Source organism: Pseudorca crassidens, chromosome 12, assembly GCF_039906515.1.
Source record: "Pseudorca crassidens isolate mPseCra1 chromosome 12, mPseCra1.hap1, whole genome shotgun sequence".
Classification (NCBI taxonomy): Eukaryota; Metazoa; Chordata; class Mammalia; order Artiodactyla; family Delphinidae; genus Pseudorca; species Pseudorca crassidens.
Genome location: NC_090307.1, coordinates 79,765,397 through 79,788,496, shown reverse-complemented (window position 1 = coordinate 79,788,496; position 23,100 = coordinate 79,765,397). Strand labels below are relative to the sequence as shown.

The window sequence follows — 23,100 nt, the reverse complement described above, 5'->3', positions numbered from 1 at the left end:
ATTTCTTTCATCACTGTTTTATAGTTTTCTGAGTACAAGTCTTTCGCCTCCTTAGGTAGGTTTATTCGTACTTATTATTTTTGTTGCAGTGGTAAATGGGATTGTTTCCTTATTTTCTCTTTCTGATTTTTCGTTGTTAGTATATAGGGCTGCCAGAGATTTCTGTGCATTACTTTTGTATCCTGCAACATTACCAAATTCATTGATTAGTTCTAGTAGTTTTTTGGTGGCATCTTTAGGATTTTCTGTGTATAGTATCATGTCACCTGCAGACAGTGACAGTTTTACTTCTTCTTTTCCAATTTGTATTTCTTTTTCTTCTCTGATTGCCATGGCTAGGACTTCCAAAACTATGTCAAATAAGAGTAGCGAGAGTGGGCATCCTTGTCTTGTTCCTGATTTTAGAGCAAATGGTTTTAGTTTTTCACCATTGAGTATGATGTTTGCTGTGGGTTTGTCATATATGGCCTTTATTATGTTGAGGTAGATTCCCCCTATGCCCATTTTCTGGAGAGTTTTTATCATAAATGGGTGTTGAATTTTGTCAGAAGCTTTTTCTGCATCTATTGAGACGATCATATGGTTTTTATTCCTTAATTTGTTAATGTGGTGTATCACACTGGTTGATTTGCGTATACTGAAGAATCTTTGCATCCCTGGGATAAATCCCACTTGATCATGGTGTATGATCCTTTTAATATGTTGTTGGATACTGTTTGCTAGTATTTTGTTCAGGATTTTTGCATCTATGTTCATCAGTGATACTGGTCTATAATTTTCTTTTTTTGTGATATCTTTTTCTGGTTTTGGTATCAGGGTGATGGTGGCTTTCTAGAATGAATTTAGGAGTGTTCCTCCCTCTGCAATTTTTTGGAAGAGTTTGAGAAGGATCAGTGTTAGCTCTTCTCTAAATGTTTGATAGAATTCGCCTGTGAAGCCATCTGGTCCTGGACTTTTGTTTGTTGGAAGATTTTTGATTACAGTTTCAATTTCATTATTTGTGATAGGTCTGTTTATATTTTCTAATTCTTCCTGATTCAGTTTTGGAAAATAGTACCTTTCCAAGAATTTGTCCATTTCTTCGTGGTTGTCCATTTTATTGGCATATAGTTGTTTGTAGTAGTCTCTTACAATCCTTTGTATTTCTGCAGTGTCAGTTGTGATTTCTCCTTTTTCATTTCTAATTTTATCAATTTGTGTCCTCTCCCTTTTTTTCTTGATGAGTCTGGTTAAGGGTTTATCAATTTTTTTTAACTTCTCAAAGAACCAGCTTTTAGTTTTATTGATCTTTGCTATTGTTTTCTTTGTTTCTATTTCATTTATTTCTGCTCTGATCTTTATGAATTCTTTCCTTCTGCTGACTTTGGGTTTTCTTTGTTCTTCTTTCTCTAGTAGCTTTAGGTGTAGGGTTAAATTATTTATTTGAGATTTTTCTTGTTTCTTGAGGTGAGATTGAATTGCCATAAGCTTCCCTCTTAGAACTGCTTTTGCTGCGTCCCATTGGTTTTGGGTCATGGTGTTTTTGTTGTCATTTGTCTCTATGTATTTTTTTATTTCTTCTTTGATTTCTTCAGTGATCTCTTGGTTATTTAGTAGTGCACTGTTTAGCCTCTATGTATTTGTGGTTTTTACAGTTTTTTCCCTATAATTGATTTCCAATCTCATAGTATTTTGGTCAGAAAAGATGCTTGATATGATTTCAATTTTCTTAAATTTTCCCAGGCTTGATTTGTGACCCAAGCAAAATGTGATCTATCCTGGAGGATGTTCCATGTGCACTTGAGAGGAAAGTGTATTCTGCCACTTTGGGGTGGAATGTTCTATAAATATCATTTAAATCTATCTGGTCTATTGTGTCATTTAAAGCTTGTGTTTCCTGGGCTTCCCTGGTGGCGCAGTGGTTGAGAATCTGCCTGCTAATGCAGGGGACACAGGTTCGAGCCCTGGTCTGGGAGGATCCCACATGCCACAGAGCAGCTAGGCCCATGAGCCACAACTACTGAGCCTGCGCGTCTGGAGCCTGTGCTCCGCAACAAGAGAGGCCACGATAGTGAGAGGCCCGCGCACCGCGATGAAGAGTGGCCCCCGCTTGCCACAACTAGAGAAAGCCCTCACACAGAAACGAAGACCCAACACAGCAAAAATAAATTAATTAATTAATAAACTCCTACCCCCAACATCTTCTTTAAAAAAAAAAAAGCTTGTGTTTCCTTATTTATTTTCTGTTTTGATGATCTGTCCATTGGTGTAAGTAGAGTTTTAAAATCCCCTACTATTATTGTGTTACTGTCGATTTCCCTTTTCATGGTTGTTAGCATTTGCCTTATGTATTGAGGTGCTCCTATGTTGGGTGCATAAAGATTCATAATTGTTATATCTTCTTCTTGGATTGATCTCTTGACTGTTATGTAATGTCCTTCCTTATCTCTTGTAACAGTCTTTATTTTAAAGTCCATTTTATCTGATACGGGTATTGCTACTCCAGATTTCTTTTGATTTCCATTTGCATGGAATATCTTTTTCCATTCCTTCACTTTCAGTCTGTATGTGTCCCTAGGTCTGAAGTGGGTCTCTTGTAGACAGCATATATATGGGTCTTGTTTTTGTAGCCATTCAGCCAGTCTGTGTCTTTTGATTGGGGCATTTAGTCCATTTACATTCAAGGTTATTATCAATATGTATGTTCCTATTACCATTTTCTTAATTGTTTGGGGTTTGTTTTTGTGGGTAGTTTTCTTCTCTTGTGCTTCCCGCCTAGAGAAGTTTCTTTAGCATTTGTTGTAAAGCTGGTTTGGTGGTGCTGAATTCTCTTAGCTTTTGCTTGTTTGAAAAGCTTTTGATTTCTCCGTCAAATCTGAATGAGATCCTTGCTGGGTAGAGTAATCTGGGTTGTAGGTTTTTCTCTTTCATCACTTTAAGTATATCTTGAAGTATACTTAAATGAAATAGTTTGCTTTTAAAAAATAATTATATAGGGGCTTCCCTGGTGGCGCAGTGGTTGAGAGGCCACCTGCCGATGCAGGGGACACGGGTTCGTGCCCTGGTCCGGGAGGATCCCACATGCTGCGGAGCGGCTGGGCCCGTGAGCCATGGCCGCTGAGCCTGCGCCTCCGGAGCCTGTGCTCCGCAGCGGGAGAGGCCACAACAGTGAGAGGCCTGCGTAATGAAAAAAAATAAAAATAAAAATTATGTCCTTGTTCTGTAGCAGAGGTCAGCAAACTCTAGCCCCTGGGTTAAATCCACCCATTACCTGTTTTATAAATAAAGGTTTTTAAAAAAATATTTATTTATTGTGGTTGTGCTGGGTTGGCATGCGGGATCTTTAGTTGCGGTGTACAGACTTCTTAATTGTGGCATGCGGACTCATAGTTTTGGCATGCAGACTCTTAGCTGTGGCATGCGTGCGGGATCTAGTTCCATGACCAGGGATCAAACCCAGGCCCCCTGCATTGGGAGCGTGGAGTCTTAACCACCGGACCACCAGGGAAGTCCCTATAAAGTTTTATTGAGACACAGCCATGCCCATTTCATTTACATACTGTCTATGGCTGTTGATGTGCTACAATGACAGAGTTGAGTAGTTGTGACAGAGACCAAATGTGCCACAAACTCTAACATACGTACTATTTGGTCTTTTACAGAAAAAAATTTGCTGACTCCTTTTCTATAGCCTATCACTTTGGGGTCTCATTCAGTCCTTCTGCTTATATTAGAGAAGAGTCAGGACTGTTTTTCAAGGAAAATGTCAGCCCTATTAAAAGGCTCTCCTTCAGTCTACTCCCTTGCATAGTTGGGGTGCCTTCAACTAGCTGTTTATCTCCTTGGGTTTAGTGCTTTAAGACCCCATACCAGATGGCCAGCTCCACTCTGCCTTCCAGTGATTGTCAAAGTAATTTGATTTGCTTTGAATTTCCTGTCCTAATTCTGTTTTTAAAAATTCTGGTTATTTGAATTACAAAAGTAATACATATCTTCTGTAACATTTCAAATAATAAAGTATCTAAAATAAAATTAATAGTCTCACCACTCCTCTCCAATCCAGCTCCCGGTGCAATCAGTGTTAGCAATTAGGTATAAATGTTTCCCTACTGTTTTCTTTATTTATAAAAACATAGAGAAACCCACTTACTGGGTGTGACTTTTTTTGGTCTTTTTTTTTTTTAAATAAAAATAGGATCACATTCGCTTTTATTCTATTTAACAAGGTGTCGCAGGCATATCTCCCAGTCCGTGTGTACAATTTTATTTTATAATTTTTGATATCTGTACTGTGTTCCTTAATGTAAATACATCCTGATTTTTTTCAACCATTTTCCTCTTAATGTACATTCAGATTGCTTCCAGGTTTTTTGGTTTTTTTTTTAAACTATTACAAATTATGCTGTAATATACTTCTTCATATATTTATGTCTTCATACAATGGCATTTTCATTTCTGGTGGATATATTCCCAGAAGTGGGAGCGCCGGGCTACAGTTTAGATTTTCAAAAATACCAACAGTTGATTTTCCACCACTTTATAATAATTTGCAGTCCTCCCCCAATGGTGTTTGAGAGAACTAGATTCCTTACACCCTCGCCAGCTCTGGATGTTACACATATTTTCCATTTTTGCCAATCTGATGGGTAAAAAATAGTAGCTCATTGTTCTCATTTGCATTTCCCTGACAAGTGAGCCTGAGCATCTTTTCATATGTTTATTGAATATTTGCATTTCTGCTTCTGTGAATTTCTGTAGCCTTGGCCCGTGTTTCTACCGGGTTATTGGTCTTTTCCTTATTAATTTGTAGGATCATTTTATAACCTAAGCATATTAGCTCTTTATTAATTATACGGCTGCACATATTTTCTGTTTATCATATGTTTTGCCATGGCTCTGCTTTTGATTAAAAATAATTAAATTTCTGCCCACTAGGTTCTTGCTAAGAATATAACTAAAACCGTTAACTTTTCAATTCTTATCAGAATCTCAGCTCTGAGAAATAATATATGTGGAGCTTTATTTAAGCAGTGCTTCTCAAACATTTTCTAATTTAAGTAACCGACCCCCCCCCCTTTTTTTTCCAAATACGTCCTTGGGTTGAAAAAAGAGAAACTGATGTGGTTGAATTGGGTCTGGGGGCTCAGATCTCTGCCTGAGAGAGGCCTCTTCCCCTCTCTTCCAGCAGCCCCTGAGACACTGGGGGAACCACTGGTGCTCCATGGAACCGAGTTTGAGAATCGATCTTAAAGGCTCTGCAGTCCCTCCATTCATTTCATTAGTTTTCTACCGTGTGTTCCGTAGCATATTAAGTAGGATATTAACAAGCGCTTTGTGAAGAAAGGACTCTGAGATTGTTCCATGGCCTGCCAAAATCGGGCACGCTTTCCCTTTTCGAACTAGCTCACACTTGGATTCTTTTGAGATGGAAATGCTAGTGTACCAAGAGACAGAAACTGGACAAAGGGTAACACACACCCTTAATTTCTTTTCATAGGCGATGCCAAAACAAACAGACAGTTATTGCCCTTGCTGCTCCCCGCCATCAGCCAAAGGTGCGACTCTTGTTTTCTGACTGGTCTGGGTAAGTACTGCTCATTTAGCGCTCAGTTATGGGTAGCCAAGGACATGGCTATGGTTACGGGTAACTGAGGGGTCTTATCTGACATCTACAGAGGTGACCAGCAAGGAAAAGGGGTATGCTGACCCCTTTTTAGTTTCTCAGGGGCAGAAATTGTGGACTCTTAGTGACAGTCCATCACACCTTTCTTCTGCCTTATTTGGAATTTGAGTGACCAATTTCTTTTGCAAAAATCATTTATTTATTTGAAGTCATGCCTAGAAAAAAAGAGCAAAGAGGAGTTTAAATAAAGGTGCTTTAAGGAAGAGATTTGAACATACTACTTTGTTTCCTTCCTAGGTCCCTTTAAGAAGGGACAGAGGAAAGACATATTGGCATACCTTGCTTAAGAATGGCAGTCTGTTCATCTTACCTGTTCTTATGAGAAAGAAAAACTCTTTACAAGTAGGATCAATGGACCTAAGTCCCGTTTGGAGACTGTCCCTAGGTTCTTGCACAACAGGGGGCAAAGGAGCTTGGGAAGTGCTGGATTTCTTTACTGCAGCACTTCTCAGAGCCTTTAAAATGCTAGTGTTCGCTGTGAGGTTCCAAGAGGAAGCCATGGGGGGTTTCCCACCTTTCCTTGACTGCAGAACCCTTTGTGGGCAGAGCTTCTCCAGGACTGGTATTCCATCACATGTCCTTTAGGAAAAGCTGGACTAGATAGCCTTACATTTTTCCGTGGATAAAACCAGACTCTCAGAGGATTGCAGCCTTTTATTCCTTTGTTTTGGCCACTTATAGGTTGGCTTGTATTGAACTTCCTTTAACCTGCATTGAGCATAAACTTGCTATCACTTTTAATGCCAGGTGGTTGCAAGTTTACTAGTAGAAGCTGTGCTTTCCTAAGCAATCAGTTTGCTTATATCCAACACCATCAGTTTTGTTTCCCTCTTTGCCCATACTGCCAGGATGCTCAAACCAGATTTCTGGGTCACTGCCAATAATGGTATAGAAATCTGTGGTATATATTTTGGGTACCGATCTTATCCTTTATTTCAACATATTTTCCTACCTTTTCAATGAGTCCCCATTTCCTTGTTTAAAATTTTTTATTATGTTGTATTGATGTATGTAAATAGGCTACCTTCTAATCCTATTTCTGAAATGCAGTGGAGCATAGTAATGAGGTAAGCACACACCTACATATGTAATCCAACTAGTGTATATTAAGTGCTTACCATATGCAAGGTACCCATTAGGGCCCTGGGGAAACAGACATGAACATGTTGTGGTTGTCGTCCCCGGTGGACCTACAGTGCTGTTGTTGGTGAAGCAGACTAAGTAAATTACCACCATCAACAGGCATAAATAATCACTACAATATTGTGTGTTAAATTGTAAAAGAAGTAGGTGTAAAGTGCTCTGGACGTTCCAGAGAGACTGAGTAGAGAGAGAGGGACAGGCAGAGCTGCCCCAGGCCCCTGGCTACTGCTCCTGGCTGTCTAGGCCTTTCCAGCATCAACCTCCAGGTACAGGTAGGTGAGAGAGTCTTTGGATGATTCCAGCCGCAGTCTCAAGCCACCCCAGCTAACAGAGTGGAGGGTACCTCTGAGCCCTGCCCAACTGACAGATGTATGAGCAAAATAAACTATTGTGGGGTTTTTTTGGCTGCACTGGGTCTTCGTTGCTGCATGTGGGCTTTCTCTAGTTGCGGCCAGCAGGGGCTAATCTTCGTTGCAGTGAGCGGGCTTCTCATGCAGTGGCTTCTCTTGTTGCAGAGCACAGACTCTAGGCACGTGGGCTTCAGTAGTTGCGGTGCATGGGCTCAGTAGTTGCAGCGTGCAGGCTCTAGGGCGCACAGGCTCCAGTAGTTGTGGCTCGCGGGCTCTAGAGCGCAGGCTCAGTAGTTGTGGCGCACGGGCTTAGTTGCTCCGCAGCATGTGGGATCTTCCCAGACCAGGGCTCGAAGCCGTGTCCCCTGCATTGGCAGGCGGATTCTTAACCACTGTGCTATCAGGGAAGTCCCAAAATAAACTATTGTTGTTTCGAACTAAAAAGAAAGTGCTGTGGGAACCCAGAGAAGGAGCAAATAACTTTGTGGGGAAGAAGGAGAGGAGGGTTGGGATTGTTTGGCTGAGACTGTGGGTGAGGTACAGCTGGACAGGATCTGCAAATTCGTGTGTCTGAGTCTGTGCATTTTTTGAGAAGAGGCTCCACTGCTCTCATCAGATTCTCAGAAGACTTCATGACCCACTGTTAGACCTGCGCGGTCTCCTAGGAGTTTCGACTCGCCCAGGAAACAACAAGAGTCGGAAGTCGATGCAAAACGCAAGAGGTTTATTGAAGGCCGGTGCACCGGGGTTCCTTGGTCCTCACGCAGGAGGTCGAAGAAGGAACCCTTTTGGGCGCGAATATGTCAGTTTTATAGGTTCCCACTTCCCCGTATGTAAATTATAGATTTGGTTGTGTTCTCCTGCTGATTGGTCCCGGCTTAGGCTCGGACCAGAGAGGGAACTTGTCCCCAGCTGCCTGATTGGTCTTTGACAGACACCTTTTTTACATTTTGTTATCTCCCTCCTTCTCGGAAGGGGGCCGGACATCCTGGAAATTCACCCATTGTCTAAGAAGCCCCTATTGTCTGGAGAGTTCTTAATCATTAGCTGGAACAATGTCCCTCGAGTCCCACATTCCCCCCTTTTTCTTGTGACTATTGATTCCAATCATGGAATCTCAACCTTCTGTTCGTAAACTTTGGTACTGTTGTCTTAACATTAGAACTTGTACAGTACTGATACGTTCTCTAATAAATGCTATCAAGCGATTTAGAACACATGGTCCAAAAGTTAAAATCAACAATAAAACAATAAGAGGTCCCAACAGAGTAGAGATTAAGGTGGTAAACCAGGGGGACTTATCAAACCATGATTGAAACCATCCTTTTTCGTTCTCTCTCTCCCTTTGCCTTTTATCTAAGCGTTCCCTTAGTTTATCCATGGTTTTGGTAATGGTTCCTGAATGATCAATATAAAAGCAACATTTTTTTTAGAGCGGCGCATAATCCCCCTTCCTTAAGAAACAGCAAATCTAGGCTGCAACACCATTTCTGAAAGTGAGGTGAGTGATTCCTTTAGTTGAGTTATGGAACTTTCTAATGCTCGAAGGTCGATGTCTACAGCCTGTCTTAAACTTGCATAATACTGGGGTTGTTGTATGAGGGCTATGGTTCCTGTTCCTATCCCGGCAGATATTCCTAGTCCTAGAAGGACAGCCAATGTGAGGGTTACAGGTTCTCTTTTGTTTTTTGTTTTTCCTACATATTTATCTAAAAAGGATGAGTCTGAATGGTAGATAAGTCTAGGGACTAATTGCACTAACACACAAAAGTCAGCTGAAGTATTAAGAACCTCTAAAGAGACACAAGGGGTGAGCCCCGTGTTACATGTCCACCATCCATCTTGAGGAGGTACAAGATATCCTGAGCCTGAAGGGAGGCTAAAATCATGACAAAGGTGTCTATGGGACTGGGGAGGTGTTCCTATACAAGTACCATTTCCAAAAACCGAGGACAGGGTTAATTTACTGTTCCCTTCTTGCTTCCATCGACATTGGTCTGAGGAGGTAGAATTAGTATAGTTGGAGCTATATCCTATAGCATCATAATAAGGGGGAGGGGCAGTATAGCAAAGTCAACATGATTTTGTAGCCTCTGGGTTTGTAGCATTGAGAACCGTAAAGGCTGCCTGCACCAAAGAAAGCATCCTATCCTGAGGAGTCCCAGGCTTAACTGTGGGTTCTTTGGATCCAGAGGTTTCATTAGTCTCATTCTTTGTTGATGTAGTTGAAGGGGCGGGGGGAAGCAAAGGGGGGCCAAGTATGGGATTTGGGCCTATTGATATAGGAGCAGGAGTCTCAATCTTTAGCTTAAGGGTCATTAATATTTCAAAATCATATCCTCTCATGTAAAATCTAACGCCCCAAGAATGACCATTTATCCATTTTTTATCTCTTTTTCCGGGATTACTAAAGGAAATTTTAAGGGGATGACACCATCCTGAACATTTACTCCGGTGTCTGGTATCCTCATTATGAGAATAATTAGCCGTTACAGTAATAAAATCCCAAGTTGAGGTGGGTTTCCAATTAGTATCCCCGGTAGTTTCACATCCCCAGCTTTTGCAATAAAAGTTTTCAGTTCCACCACATTTATAATTCAGAGATCAAGGGCGGTGGAACCCGGGGCATACGTAGAAAGTGAGGATACCAAGCATCATTCTTTTGCCTGCATTTTTGCAACCCGGCCCAAACCAATCAGTTTCCGAAACTTTGGAAGGGGCAGTGTTCATATCATGAGAATCTTCTGTATCCCAATAAGGTGCTCCTATAGCCAATTTACAAACATCAGGAAAAAGATCTGGCCACCAGGTCCAGGGGGGTGCAGTATGACTAATGGACCAGGTTACATCTCCAGTCTGAGAAATTACCTGCCAAGTTAAACGTTGGGGGAGGTGAGGGCTAAAATCACTTACAGTCAGTAAAGGCAGTAAAACCAAAATTATAAGTCTTAGGTTCGTAGAAGCTTGAGTTTGAGCGGGTTGTCGGTTCTTTGGGCCCGCCATCCTGATGATGCCTCGCTGGTGCAGCCTTCACATGTGAAGCATGGATCCAGGCAGCGATGCCGTCCACTTTTATGGCCGTTGGGGTGGTGGGGAGGATGGTGTATGGTCCTTTTCATCGAGGTTCCAACGTCTGGGTTCGATGCCGACGGACGTATACGGAGTCTCCGACTTGGAAAGGATGAGTTTCTCCCGGTGTTCCCGGTTGGTAGGCCTTGGCGAGTTGGGACCATATTTCTTTCTGGACCAATTGGAGTCCCAGTAGCCTAGCATATAAGTCAGTGTTATTTTGACAATCAGGTTTTATTTCTTTTCCTAAAGTGAGGAGGGGAGGCGGGGCACCATATAATATTTCAAAAGGAGTAAGATGGTATTGGGAAGGTGTATTTCTAACCCGGAATAGGGCCAAAGGAAGGAGCACCGTCCAATCGGTACCGCCAGTCTCCAAGGACAATTTAGTTAGGGTCTCTTTTAGAGTCCTATTCATTCTTTCTACCTGACCTAAACTTTGGGGTCTATAGGCACAATGTAATTTTCAATCAGTCCCCAAATATCTGGCCACATCCTGACTTACCTGGGCGACGAAGGCTGGACCATTATCAGACCCTATTACCTTTGATGCTCCAAATCGAGGAAAAATTTCTTCTAAAATCTTCTTGGCTACTACAGCAGCTGTTTCTTTCTTTGTTGGGAAAGCCTCTATCCATCCTGAAAAAGTGTCTACAAAAACTAAAAGGTATTTATTACCGTACCTTCCAGGACGCACTTCGGTAAAGTCCACTTCCCAGTAAGTTCCTGGGCGGTCCCCCCTGAGTCTCTTTCCAGTTTCAAGTTTCCCTTTGTGAGCATTTACCTGTTGACATGGGACGCATTCCTGCACAATTTGTTCAGCTAATTTTGTCATTCCAGGGGTTTCGTACCCGGCTTTTTGTAACAAGGCTACCATCTTTTTAGTCCCCAAATGTGTCCATCTGTGCATCTGTTGTAACATGGATTCTGCTTGCTGAGGGGACAAAGTTCCTTTTGTTGTGGCCGGGATGATTTCTTCATTGCGGCCTGGTTTTTCAGGAACTTTATCTGACAGTCCTAAAATGACTTCTCCCGATGCTATTTCTCGGGCCACTTGGTCAGCCATATTATTTCCCCTAATTATTGGGGTATTTCCTTTTTGATGTCCAGGGCAGTGGATGATACTGACTTTAGTAGGAAGCATGAGTGCAGTCAACAAAGCCACGATTTCGTCTTTGTTTTTAATTTCTTTGCCACCTGAAGTTAGTAGCCCTCTCTGTTGGTAAATGGCACCGTGGATATGAGCGGTAGCAAATGCATATCTACTGTCTGTGTAGATGTTTACTTTTTTATTCTCGGCCATCTCTAATGCCCTCGTCAGGGCAATTAATTCAGCTCGTTGGGCTGAGGTCTCTTGTGGTAGCGCCGCTGCCCATATGACTTGTTTTCCGTCTACCACGGCTGCCCCAGTTCGACGCTTACCTTCCTCCAGGAAACTGCTCCCATCCGTGAACCAGGTGAAATCAGCATCAGGGAGGGGCAGGTCCATCAGATCTGGCCTACTGCCGTGTGCTGCGGCTAGTACTTCCTGACAATCATGTATGATGGTGGAGCCTTCCAAGTCAGGATCAGGTAGCAAGGTGGCTGGATTGAGTCCTGTGGCTGGAGCAAACTTGATGCGATCTGAGTTTAGCAACAGGGTTTGGTAATGGGTCATCCTGGCATTAGTTAGCCACCTATCCGGTGGTTGACGGACTACATTTTCCAGGGCATGAGGAGCTGTTATCGTTAGATTTTGTCCTAAAGTTAGTTTGTCAGCATCTTTGACTAGAACGGCCACTGCAGTGATTATCTTTAAACAGGTGGGCCATCCTGATGCCACAGGGTCCAATTTTTTTGACAAATAAGCAACTGGGCGATTCCAGGGACCCAATTTCTGAGTCAATACTCCTTTTGCAATGCCCTTATTTTCGGCCACATATAAATGAAAAGGTTTGGTTACATCTGGCAGTCCTAGGGCTGGAGCTGAAAGTAAAGCTTGTTTGATTTGGTCAAAAGCCCGTTGTTCCTTATCGCCCCAAACGAAAGGAGTGCTGTTTTTGGTTAGGGGGTACAATGGGGCTGCCAGCTCAGCAAACCCTGGAATCCATAGTCTACAGAATCCGGCCGTCCCCAAAAATTCTCTAACCTGCCTGGCGTTTTTGGGAGCCGGAATTTGGGCCACCGTATCCTTTCTGCTCTCCGTGAGCCATCTTTGCCCCCCTTTTAATAGATACCCCAGGTAACTGACCTGTTGTTGGCATATTTGTGCTTTCTTGGCTGAGGCTCTATATCCCAGGGTTCCAAGTTCCGTTAACAGTTTTTCAGTACCCTTGATACAATCTTCTTGGGTCTCAGCAGCTAATAAAATATCATCAACGTATTGGAGTAATGTTACCTGGGGATTTGATTCTCTATATAATGCCAAATCCTGATGGAGGGCTTCATCAAAGATGGTCGGGGAGTTCTTAAATCCCTGAGGTAGCCGTGTCCATGTCAGCTGACCAGACATTCCCGATGTTGGATCTTTCCATTCGAAGGCAAAGTAGGGTTGGCTCAGGGGAGAGAGTCTTAAACAGAAAAAAGCATCTTTAAGGTCCAAAACAGTATACCACGTATGTTGAGGTGGAAGAGTGCTCAGGAGGTTGTAAAGGTTTGGAACTGTGGGGTGGAGGTCTGCCACCCGTTTGTTTACCTCTCGTAGATCCTGCACCGGCCGATAATCATTTGTTCCTGGTTTCTTTACCGGCAGGAGAGGGGTGTTCCATGCTGATTGACATCTTATTAAGATGCCCAAGTCTAGTAGCCTCTGTATATGGGAACGGATACCGTCTTTGGCTTCTCTACTCATGGGGTATTGACGGACTGTTATTGGGGTGGCAGTTGCCTTGAGTTCCACTAGCACCGGGGGCCGATTTTTGGCCATCCCCATTCCGGCAGTTTCTGCCCAGGCTTGAGGGAACCGAGTTACCCAATCAGTAACATTAACTCGTGAGGATGAAGGCTGCTCGTATAATTTATATTCATCTTCTAATTTCATAGTCAATATTTGAAGTAACCTTCCCTTATTATCAGTTATGGTGGGACCTTCTGGCTGAAAGTGGATTTGAGCCCCTACTTTGGAGAGTAAATCTCTTCCCAGCAAAGGATAGGGGCATTCCGGAATAATCAAAAATGAATGGGTTACTCGTCCAATCCCAAGATCTACTGTCCTTCGTGTGGTCCATGAATATTGTTTATTCCCAGTGGCTCCTTGTACCCATGACCTTTTAGCTGAGATAGGACCTTTTGAGTGGAGAAGGACGGAGTGCTGGGCTCCGGTATCTACCAAAAATTGAACAGGTTCCCCCTCCACTTTAAGAGTTACCCGGGGCTCGGGGAGAGGGTTCGAGCCCTGACTTTCCTAGTCTTCTTCTTTCAATGTTAAGATTTTGTTTTTGGTTGGCCTTCCTCCATTCTTTTTCTTAGGGCATTCTCTCGCCCAATGTCCTTTTTCTTTACAGTAGGCACATTGGTCCTTGTCTAATGGCCGCCTTCTGTCTGCTGTTCGCCCTTCCTGCCTATTTCTATCCCCTATATTTCTTCCTCCAACCACAGTGGCCAGTATCTTACTTAAATTCCTCTCCTGTCTCTTATCCCGTCTTATTTCACGGGCTTCCTGCTCTTTCTGCTTTCTTTCTTCCTTCTCTTCCTCTGTTTCTCTTTTGTTATATACTTTATCTGCCTCTTTTACTAACTCCTGAAGCGAAAATCCCTGCAAGCCATCTAGCCTCTGTAATTTCTTCTTAATATCAGGGGCCGCTTGATCTATGAAAGCCATTGCTATAGTAGCCCTATGTCCCTCCGAAGTTGGATCATAAGGGGTAAAGCGTCTAAAGGCTTCCATTAAACGTTCCAGGAACACAGTTGGCGATTCCTGGGGCCCCTGAGTTACTTCCCTTACCTTAGCCAAATTAGTGGGCCGTCTGGCCGCTCCATGGAGACCCGCCACCAGAGCCTGGCGATACATTTTCAGGTGCTCCCTACCTTCCGGGGCATTGAAATCCCAGTTTGGCCTGACGAGTGGGAAACCAGCATCAATCTCGTTAGGCAGCTGGGTAGGTTGCCCATTGGCGCCTAATACATTTTTTCTGGCTTCTAAAAGAACCCGTTGCCTCTCCTCAGTCGTTAGGAGAGTCTGGAGCAGCTGCTGACAATCATCCCATGTGGGCTGGTGGGAGAAAACAAGAGATTCTATTAAAGCGGTAAGGGCCTGTGGATTTTCGGAAAAAGTTGGGTTATGCATTTTCCAATTATAAAGATCTGCAGAGGAAAAGGGCCAATATTGGAGAGGTCTATTCCCTTGGCCATCGGGGGGGCCATATTCTCTAAGAGGTAGGGCAGTGGAGTCCGGGGAGATAGCCCTCCGGCTCCTAGTGCCCACTGAGGGACCCCTTTCTTCTTCCATCATGGATGGTTCCCTTGGTGCCGAGGGCAGTGGAGCTGGGGGTCCTCTAGGTGGTAGGGGATTCGGGGCCGGAGGATAAGGGGGTGGGGAATCCAAAAGAAGCAAATCGGACTGCGGGTCAGGATAAATCGCCTTCGGTAGATCCGGGGCGTCGGGTAGCTTCTCCGTGTTGGGGTTTTTCTTTAAGGCTAATATCTCCGACGCTGCTGATGTATGCGCGGACGTACCTGTTGAGGAAACAAAGGGCCGGACCCACGGAGGTGGGGAGAGAATTAAATCTTCCCAGACCAAGACATATGGTACTTGGTCTGGATGTCCGTGGGGATCTATATTAAATATCTTAGACTTCAGCAGCTTAATCTTGTCTAATAAAAAGGATCCTTCGGGGGGCCATCCTATCTGAAATGTTGGCCATTCAGAGGCACACAAAGTCTGCCACTTTCCTTTCTTTACCTCTACCGAAAAATTATGGGCTCTGGCCCGAACTTCGGTCCAATAGCTTAGGGTAAGGGAAAGAGGAGTCGTCATAGTTTGTCCCATTGTCGTCCGTCAGAGAAGAAGAATAGACCACAATACAGAAACAGTTAAAGCTCCACGAAACACATATACGTATGGGCCACAGCGAGCTCGCTTCAAAACCGAAACTTCTTCAGATGGCAGTTATCACCAAGGGAACTGCCGAAACCGAGTGAAGGGGAGACAGAGTTTGCCTCTCCTTCCAGATGAGCCACCAGGGCGTCCCCTAGGGCTCATGGACGCCGGCTATTAGCACGTCTGCCTAGCCAGAGGTCCGATACAGATTCCATAATAAGCCGATTCTTACGGCTTTCCTCCGTTAATGGCCCACAAAGAACAAGGGACAAACAGACAATCAAGCTCGAGCTTACCTGGTACCTCCAACTCCCGATGTTCTTGTGGTCCGGGGCGAGTGGAATCCCGGACGAGCCCCCAAATGTTAGACCTGCGCGGTCTCCTAGGAGTTTCGACTCGCCCAGGAAACAACAAGAGTCGGAAGTCGATGCAAAACGCAAGAGGTTTATTGAAGGCCGGTGCACCGGGGTTCCTTGGTCCTCACGCAGGAGGTCGAAGAAGGAACCCTTTTGGGCGCGAATATGTCAGTTTTATAGGTTCCCACTTCCCCGTATGTAAATTATAGATTTGGTTGTGTTCTCCTGCTGATTGGTCCCGGCTTAGGCTCGGACCAGAGAGGGAACTTGTCCCCAGCTGCCTGATTGGTCTTTGACAGACACCTTTTTTACATTTTGTTATCTCCCTCCTTCTCGGAAGGGGGCCGGACATCCTGGAAATTCACCCATTGTCTAAGAAGCCCCTATTGTCTGGAGAGTTCTTAATCATTAGCTGGAACAATGTCCCTCGAGTCCCACACCACAAAAGGTTAAGATCCATTGCCTTAAAAGGGTGAGGAGACAATCGCCAGGACAACAAAGAATGGAAAAAATGTGCGAAGCCCTGGAAGCCCTGGGGTCTGTTTTGGCGAATATGTAGGGTAGGAGTGACTGAAGATTCACGTTCACTCCATCTTCTTTCGTTTGACAAATAATTTCCTGAACACCTACCATGGATCGGGCATTGTGCTTGGCTCAGAAATACAACGGTGAACGTGATCTTTTGTCCCTCTACAGACCTCACAGGCTCCAGAAACCTCCCCAGAAGGCTATCCTAATCCCCATATCTTTTTCCCAATGACCTGGGAGGCGAGCTTAGTCACTGGAACGTACCACGATTTCTTTCTTGGGAAAGAAAAAGCCCCAACAAGGAATGAAAAGACTTCTTTCTAAGTCGAACCAGACAATGGATGCAGTTAATAAAGAAAGCTGGAGAAAAAAAACGTAGCCACGTGATTCGATGTGCTTTTACTTGACTATGATTTCAATTTAAATCTTGATTGTATACAAACAGCATCTCTCAACGCTGAAAACCCGCACCTGTGAAGACTTGTTTTCCTTTTTATCTTTCTCTCTCCCCTCTCTCTTACCTCCCTGCTCCCCCCGCCCATGCTTTCAAAATTGTTTTCAAGGCATCAGGAGAAATTTATACTGCAGTTGTGAACTTGATTCTTGGTTTTATCACTGACTCACCGTTCCCACGTATTGTACCTCTGATTTTCCATCTCCGAAATGGGTATGATTATACAAGAAAATAATGTCTGTGGAAATTTTAAGAACCTCAGGTGATGAGTTTTGTAGAACTTTCACAAATACACACGTACACACAGAGTATCTGATTAACCTGTAGGCAGAGTGGGGGTGGCAGAATTTCCTCAGGACAACCTCAGCAGACAGCATGTGGTTCCCTTACCTGTTGATGCATTTGTCTATATGTTTGGTTGAATTATGTCGCTGGATAAACCAGCCTGCAGCCACCTCATACTTGATCTTGAAACACAACACATTCTCTTTCAGGTACAGAGCTTCCAGCTCTGGCTGCTTATGAGTAGGGGAAGGGGAATGGACACGTTCTGTTCCTTGCTCTGTTCCCAGGACACAGGTTCAAGCTTGCTTCCCCCACCCCTATCCCATGAGTTTTATTCTCTGGAAGTCTTCCCTGAACCTTGGCAGACTCAGAGAATCTGTTACCAATGAGCCCTAAACTGGTGTTTCTCACCTCATGTGAAGTTCATATTGTCTATATGTTGCCCATAAAGAGCAATTGTCGCTGGGAAAGTCTCTCTGTGTTGGAGGGGAAGGTAGGGTTATCAGGGGGAAGGACAACTATGCAGTCTAGTGTGGAAACAGCAAAAATAAACACCAAGGCTCTGAGTTTAAAAGTCAACCGTTCTTAAAGATGTTCTCTAGTGGACGTTGGGTACTGTGTCTATTGTTTTTGCTTGCCTATCAGCCATTCTCCTTTCTTCTGGAAAGAGCAACCCAGTTTTGTTTTGGTGATCCATATTCCCCCATTGGATGTCATCTTTTTGTTTGTTTGTTTGTTTAACTACAATCAATTGTACAGATTATTTATTTATTTATGGCTGCGTTGGGTCTTCGTTGCTGCACGCGGGCTTTCTCTAGTTGCAGTGAGCGGGGGCTACTCTTTGTTGTGGCATGTGGGCTTCTCATTGCGGTGGCTTCTGTTGTGGAGCACGGGCTCTAGGTGCACGGGCTTCAGTAATTGTGGCACATGGACTCAGTAGTTGTGGCCCACAGGCTCTAGAGTGCAGGCTCAGTAGTTGTGGCGCACGGGCTTAGTTGCTCCACAGCATGTGGGATCTTCCTGGGCCAGGGGTCGAACCTGTGTCCTCTGCACTGGCAGGCTGATTCTCAACCACTGCGCCACCAGAGAAGTCCTGGATGTCGTCTTGGTAGTGTCATTAATCAGAGTGCCTTACTCTCCTCTGGCCAAGATACAAGCCCATGACTGTGGCTTGTCCAGATATATTCTCCCAGAAATTTGAGTCTAGAAGGACTCCACAGGGTCAGAGCTCATTCATCCAGGCATCTGTGCCCAGAAGAGACTGACTCTTAGTTCCCCTGGGTCTCCAGAGCTTCTGTGGCCTTCTAAGGACTGTTCTTTGGCTATTACATCTATTCTGTGAATCTCCCTAGGCCCTTCCAATGCATACTTTTTTTTCTCTCAAGTTAGTTAGAGTAAGCTTCTGCCTCTGGCCATAATGAAGTAACTGGCACCAGACTTGTTTTCCAGCTGTACACAACTAGAAAACTGGACAAAATATATGAAACAACTGGTTTCAGACATTGGGCAACAGGCTGTGCAGAACTGTGAGCCTGAAAGAAAGGACGCAAATGAGTGGGCCTGTGATCACCTTTCTGCCTGGAAGTACTTTTTAGATTGCAGCACAGGAAGGATGATTCTAAGCAGAGCATAGTGACCTCTTTGAGTTGAGGAGACATAGATGATCATATGCAGAGGTTGATGAGGCTGGAATTTGTGAGGCAAAGTTCCAGAGAAGATGGTACTACATAGATAAACAGTGCCAGAAATCTGTATAAGGAGCCCTTTGAGTCATTGGCTGAATACTAAGTTGCTCAGGCTTTGGATAAAATGCTACAAAGTTGGCAAAGAACAACTACTGTGGAAGTACACACTGAATAATTCCCAGAGCTCTTATGGGATTGGGGGACGTTCAAATTTCAGCAAGCCAGGATGGGAATAACCTATTGAACATCCAGTGCATTCATTAGAGACCACAGTGAGGTTAGACCTTAGTAGTAGGGCTAAACTAGCCTTAGAAGAAAGGCTTCTCTAGATCCACCCCAACAAAGCTTTTCAAAAAGCCTCAAAAAATCAAGCTGACCAGTAAATAACTTAACTTCCCTCCAAAATCAACAACAAAATCTAGACATTCAATTCATAACATTAATAATATCTAGCATCTAATAAAAAATTACTAGACATCTAAAGAAGAAGCATAGAAATGTGAACCATTACCAAGAGAAATATCAGTCACTATAAACAGATTCAAAATGATAAAGATGGTGTAATTAACAGACAAGGACTTTAAAACAGCTATTAGAAATATGTTCAAAGATCTAAAGGAAAACATGAACATAATGAGAAGTGGAAGAAAAAAATTTTAAAGAACCAAATGAAACTTCTAGAAAGGAAATATACAATATCTAAAATGTAAAATTCACTGGATAGGTTTACATATTAAACAGCATATTCAACATATTCTTAGCATATTAAACAACAGCACATTAAAAGTTGCATAAGAAAAAATTAGTACACATGTTGACACAATAATAGAAGTTATTCAAACTGTAGCCCAGGGAGAAAAAAGACTAGGAAAAAAATGACCACAGCATCAGAGACTCTGAAACAATATTAGATGGCTGACCCTACATGTAATTGGAGTCTCAGTATGGAAGGAGGGCAGAAGTTTGGAGGTACTGATGGTTTCAGGCTCTGCTGGATCCAGGAACTCAGACAATGTCATTGGGAATCTCTCTGTCGCTCATCTTTGCTTTCCTTGGTTTTGGCCTCATCCTCAGGCAGGCTGTACCCAGATAGTGACAGAGATAGCATCCAGCAGCTCCAGGCTCATATCCCACACAGATGCAGATCCAAGAGAAAGTGAATTTCTCTTTCCCCATATTTCAACCATTATTCAGTCTGATTAACCCACTTAGGATCACACACCCATCCCTGAGTAATTCCTGACTCTGATCGGCCAGGTCTGAGTTGTATATCCTCCTTCCAGGGGGGTGGAAGAGAGGTGCTCTCCCAAAGGTAAATTGGGACGCTGTTACCAAAATATGGTGCCATAGATGTTGAACTGCCAAAAAAAATAGTCAGTTACTACACTTGTATAAAGCACTAAACAATAAGAGCTGTCGAGTACAGCCTCATCCAAGTACAACTTTGCATGTACCAACTCACTTAATCCTTACAACTGTATCAGGATGGAAGCTCATGAAGGACCCAGCTTTATGATGGTTTTCTGGTTCCAGCTCCCAGCCTTGTGTGACCCAAGGTGGTGCCTCCTGTCCCCAGTCACTTCAGGTACTGCACTATCAACTTTGGGCTTTCTTTCCTTCTTTATTTTTGGCCCCTGGGAGTTACCCCAATTTCCTTAGAAACTTTGTTATGCATTAACAGTAATTATTCTTTTCAACATCTCTCTATATGTTTAATAGCAGGATGGTTTTCAGCTCATCTCTCCATTGTACAGATGGATCCCCAATGTATAATGGGTCATGTCCCCATTGTATCAGTGAGGAAACTGAGGCCCAGAGAAGTTAAGTAGCTTACCCCAGGCAACACAGCTAGTAAGTGGCAGAACCAGTATTCAAACCCAGAGCCTGTTTTTTTTGTTTTTTGCGGTACATGGGCCTCTCACTGTTGTGGCCTCTCCCGTTGCGGAGCACAGGCTCCGGACGCACAGGCCCAGCGGCCATGGCTCACGGGCCTAGCCGCTCCGCGGCATGCGGGATCTTCCCAGACCGGGACACGAACCCGTGTCCCCTGCATCAGCAGGTGGACCCCCAACCACCGCGCCACCACGGAAGCCCCAGAGCCCGTTTTTTAACGCACCATGCTCTGCTACATCAGTGAATGGTGGCTGGTTAATGAGGTCACACACCTGCGTCTCTGTCTGTGGCAGAGTCTTACCTAGACCTAGGGATCCCAGCTCCTCCCTAGACCCTGGAGTCCTTGAGGCACCATCCTACTTCCTGATAATTACTAAGCCCACAGGAAAGGGAACCTCAATGTTTATGTAAGACACCTTGCAACCAAGATACTCTGAATGTTTTCCGTCTGGACAAGGGGAAAGGGGTGGTGGGGAGAAGACCTGGCAAATGGAAGCCATGGTGGTTTGTTCATTTCCTGTGGCTGCCATACCACATCCTTGGTGTTCCTTGGCTTGGAGCTGCATAAAGTCCAATGTTCCCCTGTCTTCCCCTGGCCTTCCCCTCTGTGTGTCTGTGTGTCTGTTCTCTTCTGAGTGTGTAATCTCCCTTTGCCTCACTCTTCTAAGGATACCTGTCATTGAATGTAGGGCCCACCCAGGTAATCCAGGATGACCTCACCTTGAGATCCTTAAGTTTGTTACATCTGAAAAGACTCCTTTTCCAAGTAAGGTCACGTACACAGGTTCCAGTGGTTAGGATACAGACATCTCCCTTTTGGGGGGAAGGGGGCACTACTTAACCTACTACTATGGTAAAGCTGCCAAACTTTGTTCCGTCTCTGAGCTGTGACCGGTGTGGAGAGAGCCACAGGCTTGGCTGAGTGAGCGAGCCGTGGTGGGTTTTTGACAGTGCCTCTTTTATTGTTTTGTACTTTTCTGTTTTGAGGTTTTCTGCCCTCTTTTCTGGAAGGTGCACGATGCTCAGTGCTGGGCTCTGTGGTTATTTTCACCTAACAGCTGTGTTTCCGGCGAGCAGCTGGGGATGCTTCTGACTCAGCAGAACCGTAGCAGTAACCGTCAAGAAGCCGTTCAAGCAAGGCTAGAAATAAAGGAGCAGTTTCTTCCCCCATGTCCCCTCCTCCTTTCACTTCCCCACCCGCGGGGACCTTTCGAAAGTCTCAACAAAGCACTTCTTAAAAAACTCCCGCTTCCACCAGTGTGCTCAAGGCCTGGCTGAAGGTGGCCCTCAGCTAGGCTTTCCGAAGGCAGATGGATTCCAGAAAGGACTCTGGCAAAGCAGCCTGGCTTTGTATGTGGGAGGCCCCTCCCAAGATGCCCACACCCCCTCCCCACACGGCTGTGTCTTACAAGTTTCCCACAGGTCTGAGCAGTGAAAGCAGAGGCTGGCGGGACTTCTGTGGTTTTCCAGGGTGTGGCCACAAGGGCCAGGGTATCTACATTCAGCAGCCCTTCTCTGTTTAAAAGGTAATGATTTCACCCTGGGCCTGGGAGGCAGCTCCAAAGTTTTACCCCCTGGAGAGAGGCCCTGGAAGTCCTGCCTGCAGCAGGAAGGGAACCAAGAGGAAAAAAAAAATTTTGCGTCCTGGAGAGCCAACGTCTGTGCATGCTGGTGCCTGCAGAAGGCTCACGGGAGAGCGAGACAGCTGCATTCTGAGCCTCGTTGCTGCTGTTCCGAGAAAGAAAGGAACAAATAAATTTAGCTCCGTCCTACGCATCCTTCACAGCTGCTTATTGACCAAACAGAAAGAGGCCTCTATTTCAACCCTGGCTTCTCAGCTTTTTTGCCTGATGAGGTCTGCCACCGCCCTTTACAAGGAGGTGACTGACCCCCGCCGCCTTTAGCTCTCGACTAGAGGCTGTACAAGGAGCTCAAGTTCAGGGTTTGAGGTGCCTTTTGCCATCCTGAAACAAAATGGCGGCCGGTAAATGTTTCCACCTGGGCCTTGGCTACTGGACTTCCTAATGTATTTCTTTGCAAGGCAGAACGTGGGGAAGGCTTGACTGCTCAGAGGCCAGCCTGTAGTTCCCAGAGCCATTAGTTTAATAGCACCATTTGTGGAAATAAAGAACTCGCTGACTGGATTTGCAAGTTAAGAGACTGGAACGACGCACTGAAGAGGTTTCATGGGGCTTCAGCTTGGAGGGGATCCTCTGGGACAGGAGCAAACTGTGGACTTCGAGTCAGACAGATCTGGGTTCAAGTCCTAGCTCCACTAGCTAAGAGCAGAATGCTTCTGGGCAGGGAGCGCTGTCTCCTCACCTGGAAGTGAGGCGTTGGCCACGATGTTGAGCTTCTCTGAGCCTCGTGAAACAGCAGTAATGATACAGGGTTGTCGTGACATGACATCATGTATTGAACATGCCCAGCCCAGTTCTTGGTGTTCCAGGATGGCACCAAGTCCGTCCGCTTCACCTGCCTAAGCCTGATCCCTTGCCTTCTGGCCACAGCATCCGACTCTTTTCTGTAAAGATTTCGGGCTCACCTTACCCTCAAACTCTGCAGGTGAGTTCGTGGCCCAGGACTGATCATGGAGAATCTCACACACCCCTGGCCATAGTGATTAGTTCCTGGATGTTCACGGGACCCAAGCTGAGA

General features: G+C 44.7%; 2 protein-coding genes across 32 annotated transcripts in view; one reads left to right on the top strand and one right to left on the bottom strand.

Annotated features, from left to right (window-relative positions):
• The window catches only part of SPRING1 (SREBF pathway regulator in golgi 1), a 337,705-nt gene that overhangs the window by 119,766 nt on the left and 194,839 nt on the right, over nt 1–23,100 (top strand). For 9 of the 29 annotated variants that reach the window (XR_010933322.1, XR_010933324.1, XR_010933327.1 and 6 more), the window contains one exon: nt 5,477–5,563. The exons of 14 other annotated variants lie outside the window; for them this stretch is intronic. Coding sequence is in view for 11 of the 15 variants with exons in the window: in XM_067700726.1 (XP_067556827.1) it covers nt 5,477–5,554 (78 nt within the window). In the remaining 4 variants the exon portion in view is untranslated. Of the gene's footprint in view, nt 1–5,476; nt 5,564–16,293; nt 16,513–23,100 lie in introns of those variants that run through there. 6 more of the 29 variants (XR_010933325.1, XM_067700725.1, XM_067700735.1 and 3 more) reach the window with 2 other exon arrangements.
• Nucleotides 9,470–15,227, bottom strand: LOC137203835 (uncharacterized). Of its 3 annotated transcripts, XR_010933320.1 has the most exons (3): nt 14,230–15,227; nt 9,744–10,421; nt 9,470–9,712 (listed from the first exon to the last, which is right to left on the bottom strand). XR_010933320.1 is itself a non-coding variant. In XM_067700710.1 (2 exons), the coding sequence occupies exons 1-2, from the start codon at nt 15,188–15,190 to the stop codon at nt 10,228–10,230; spliced, it is 1,155 nt and encodes a 384-aa protein (XP_067556811.1). In that variant the 5' UTR covers nt 15,191–15,227; the 3' UTR covers nt 9,471–10,227. The 3 variants fall into 3 exon arrangements, 2 of the variants coding, with proteins under 2 accessions (XP_067556811.1, XP_067556812.1); XM_067700710.1 differs by having other exon boundaries at nt 9,471–10,421; XM_067700711.1 differs by lacking the exon at nt 9,470–9,712 and having other exon boundaries at nt 10,279–12,773.

What these genes read in the sequence shown, in the direction of transcription:
- LOC137203835 (XM_067700710.1), bottom strand. Translation starts at nt 15,190, where the DNA reads ATGGGACAAACTATGACGACTCCTCTTTCCCTTACCCTAAGCTATTGG. An exon ending in GGATTTCAATGCCCCGGAAG is followed by an intron (nt 10,422 to 14,229) that starts GTAGGGAGCACC and finishes CTTATATGCTAG; the next exon opens with GCTACTGGGACTCCAATTGG.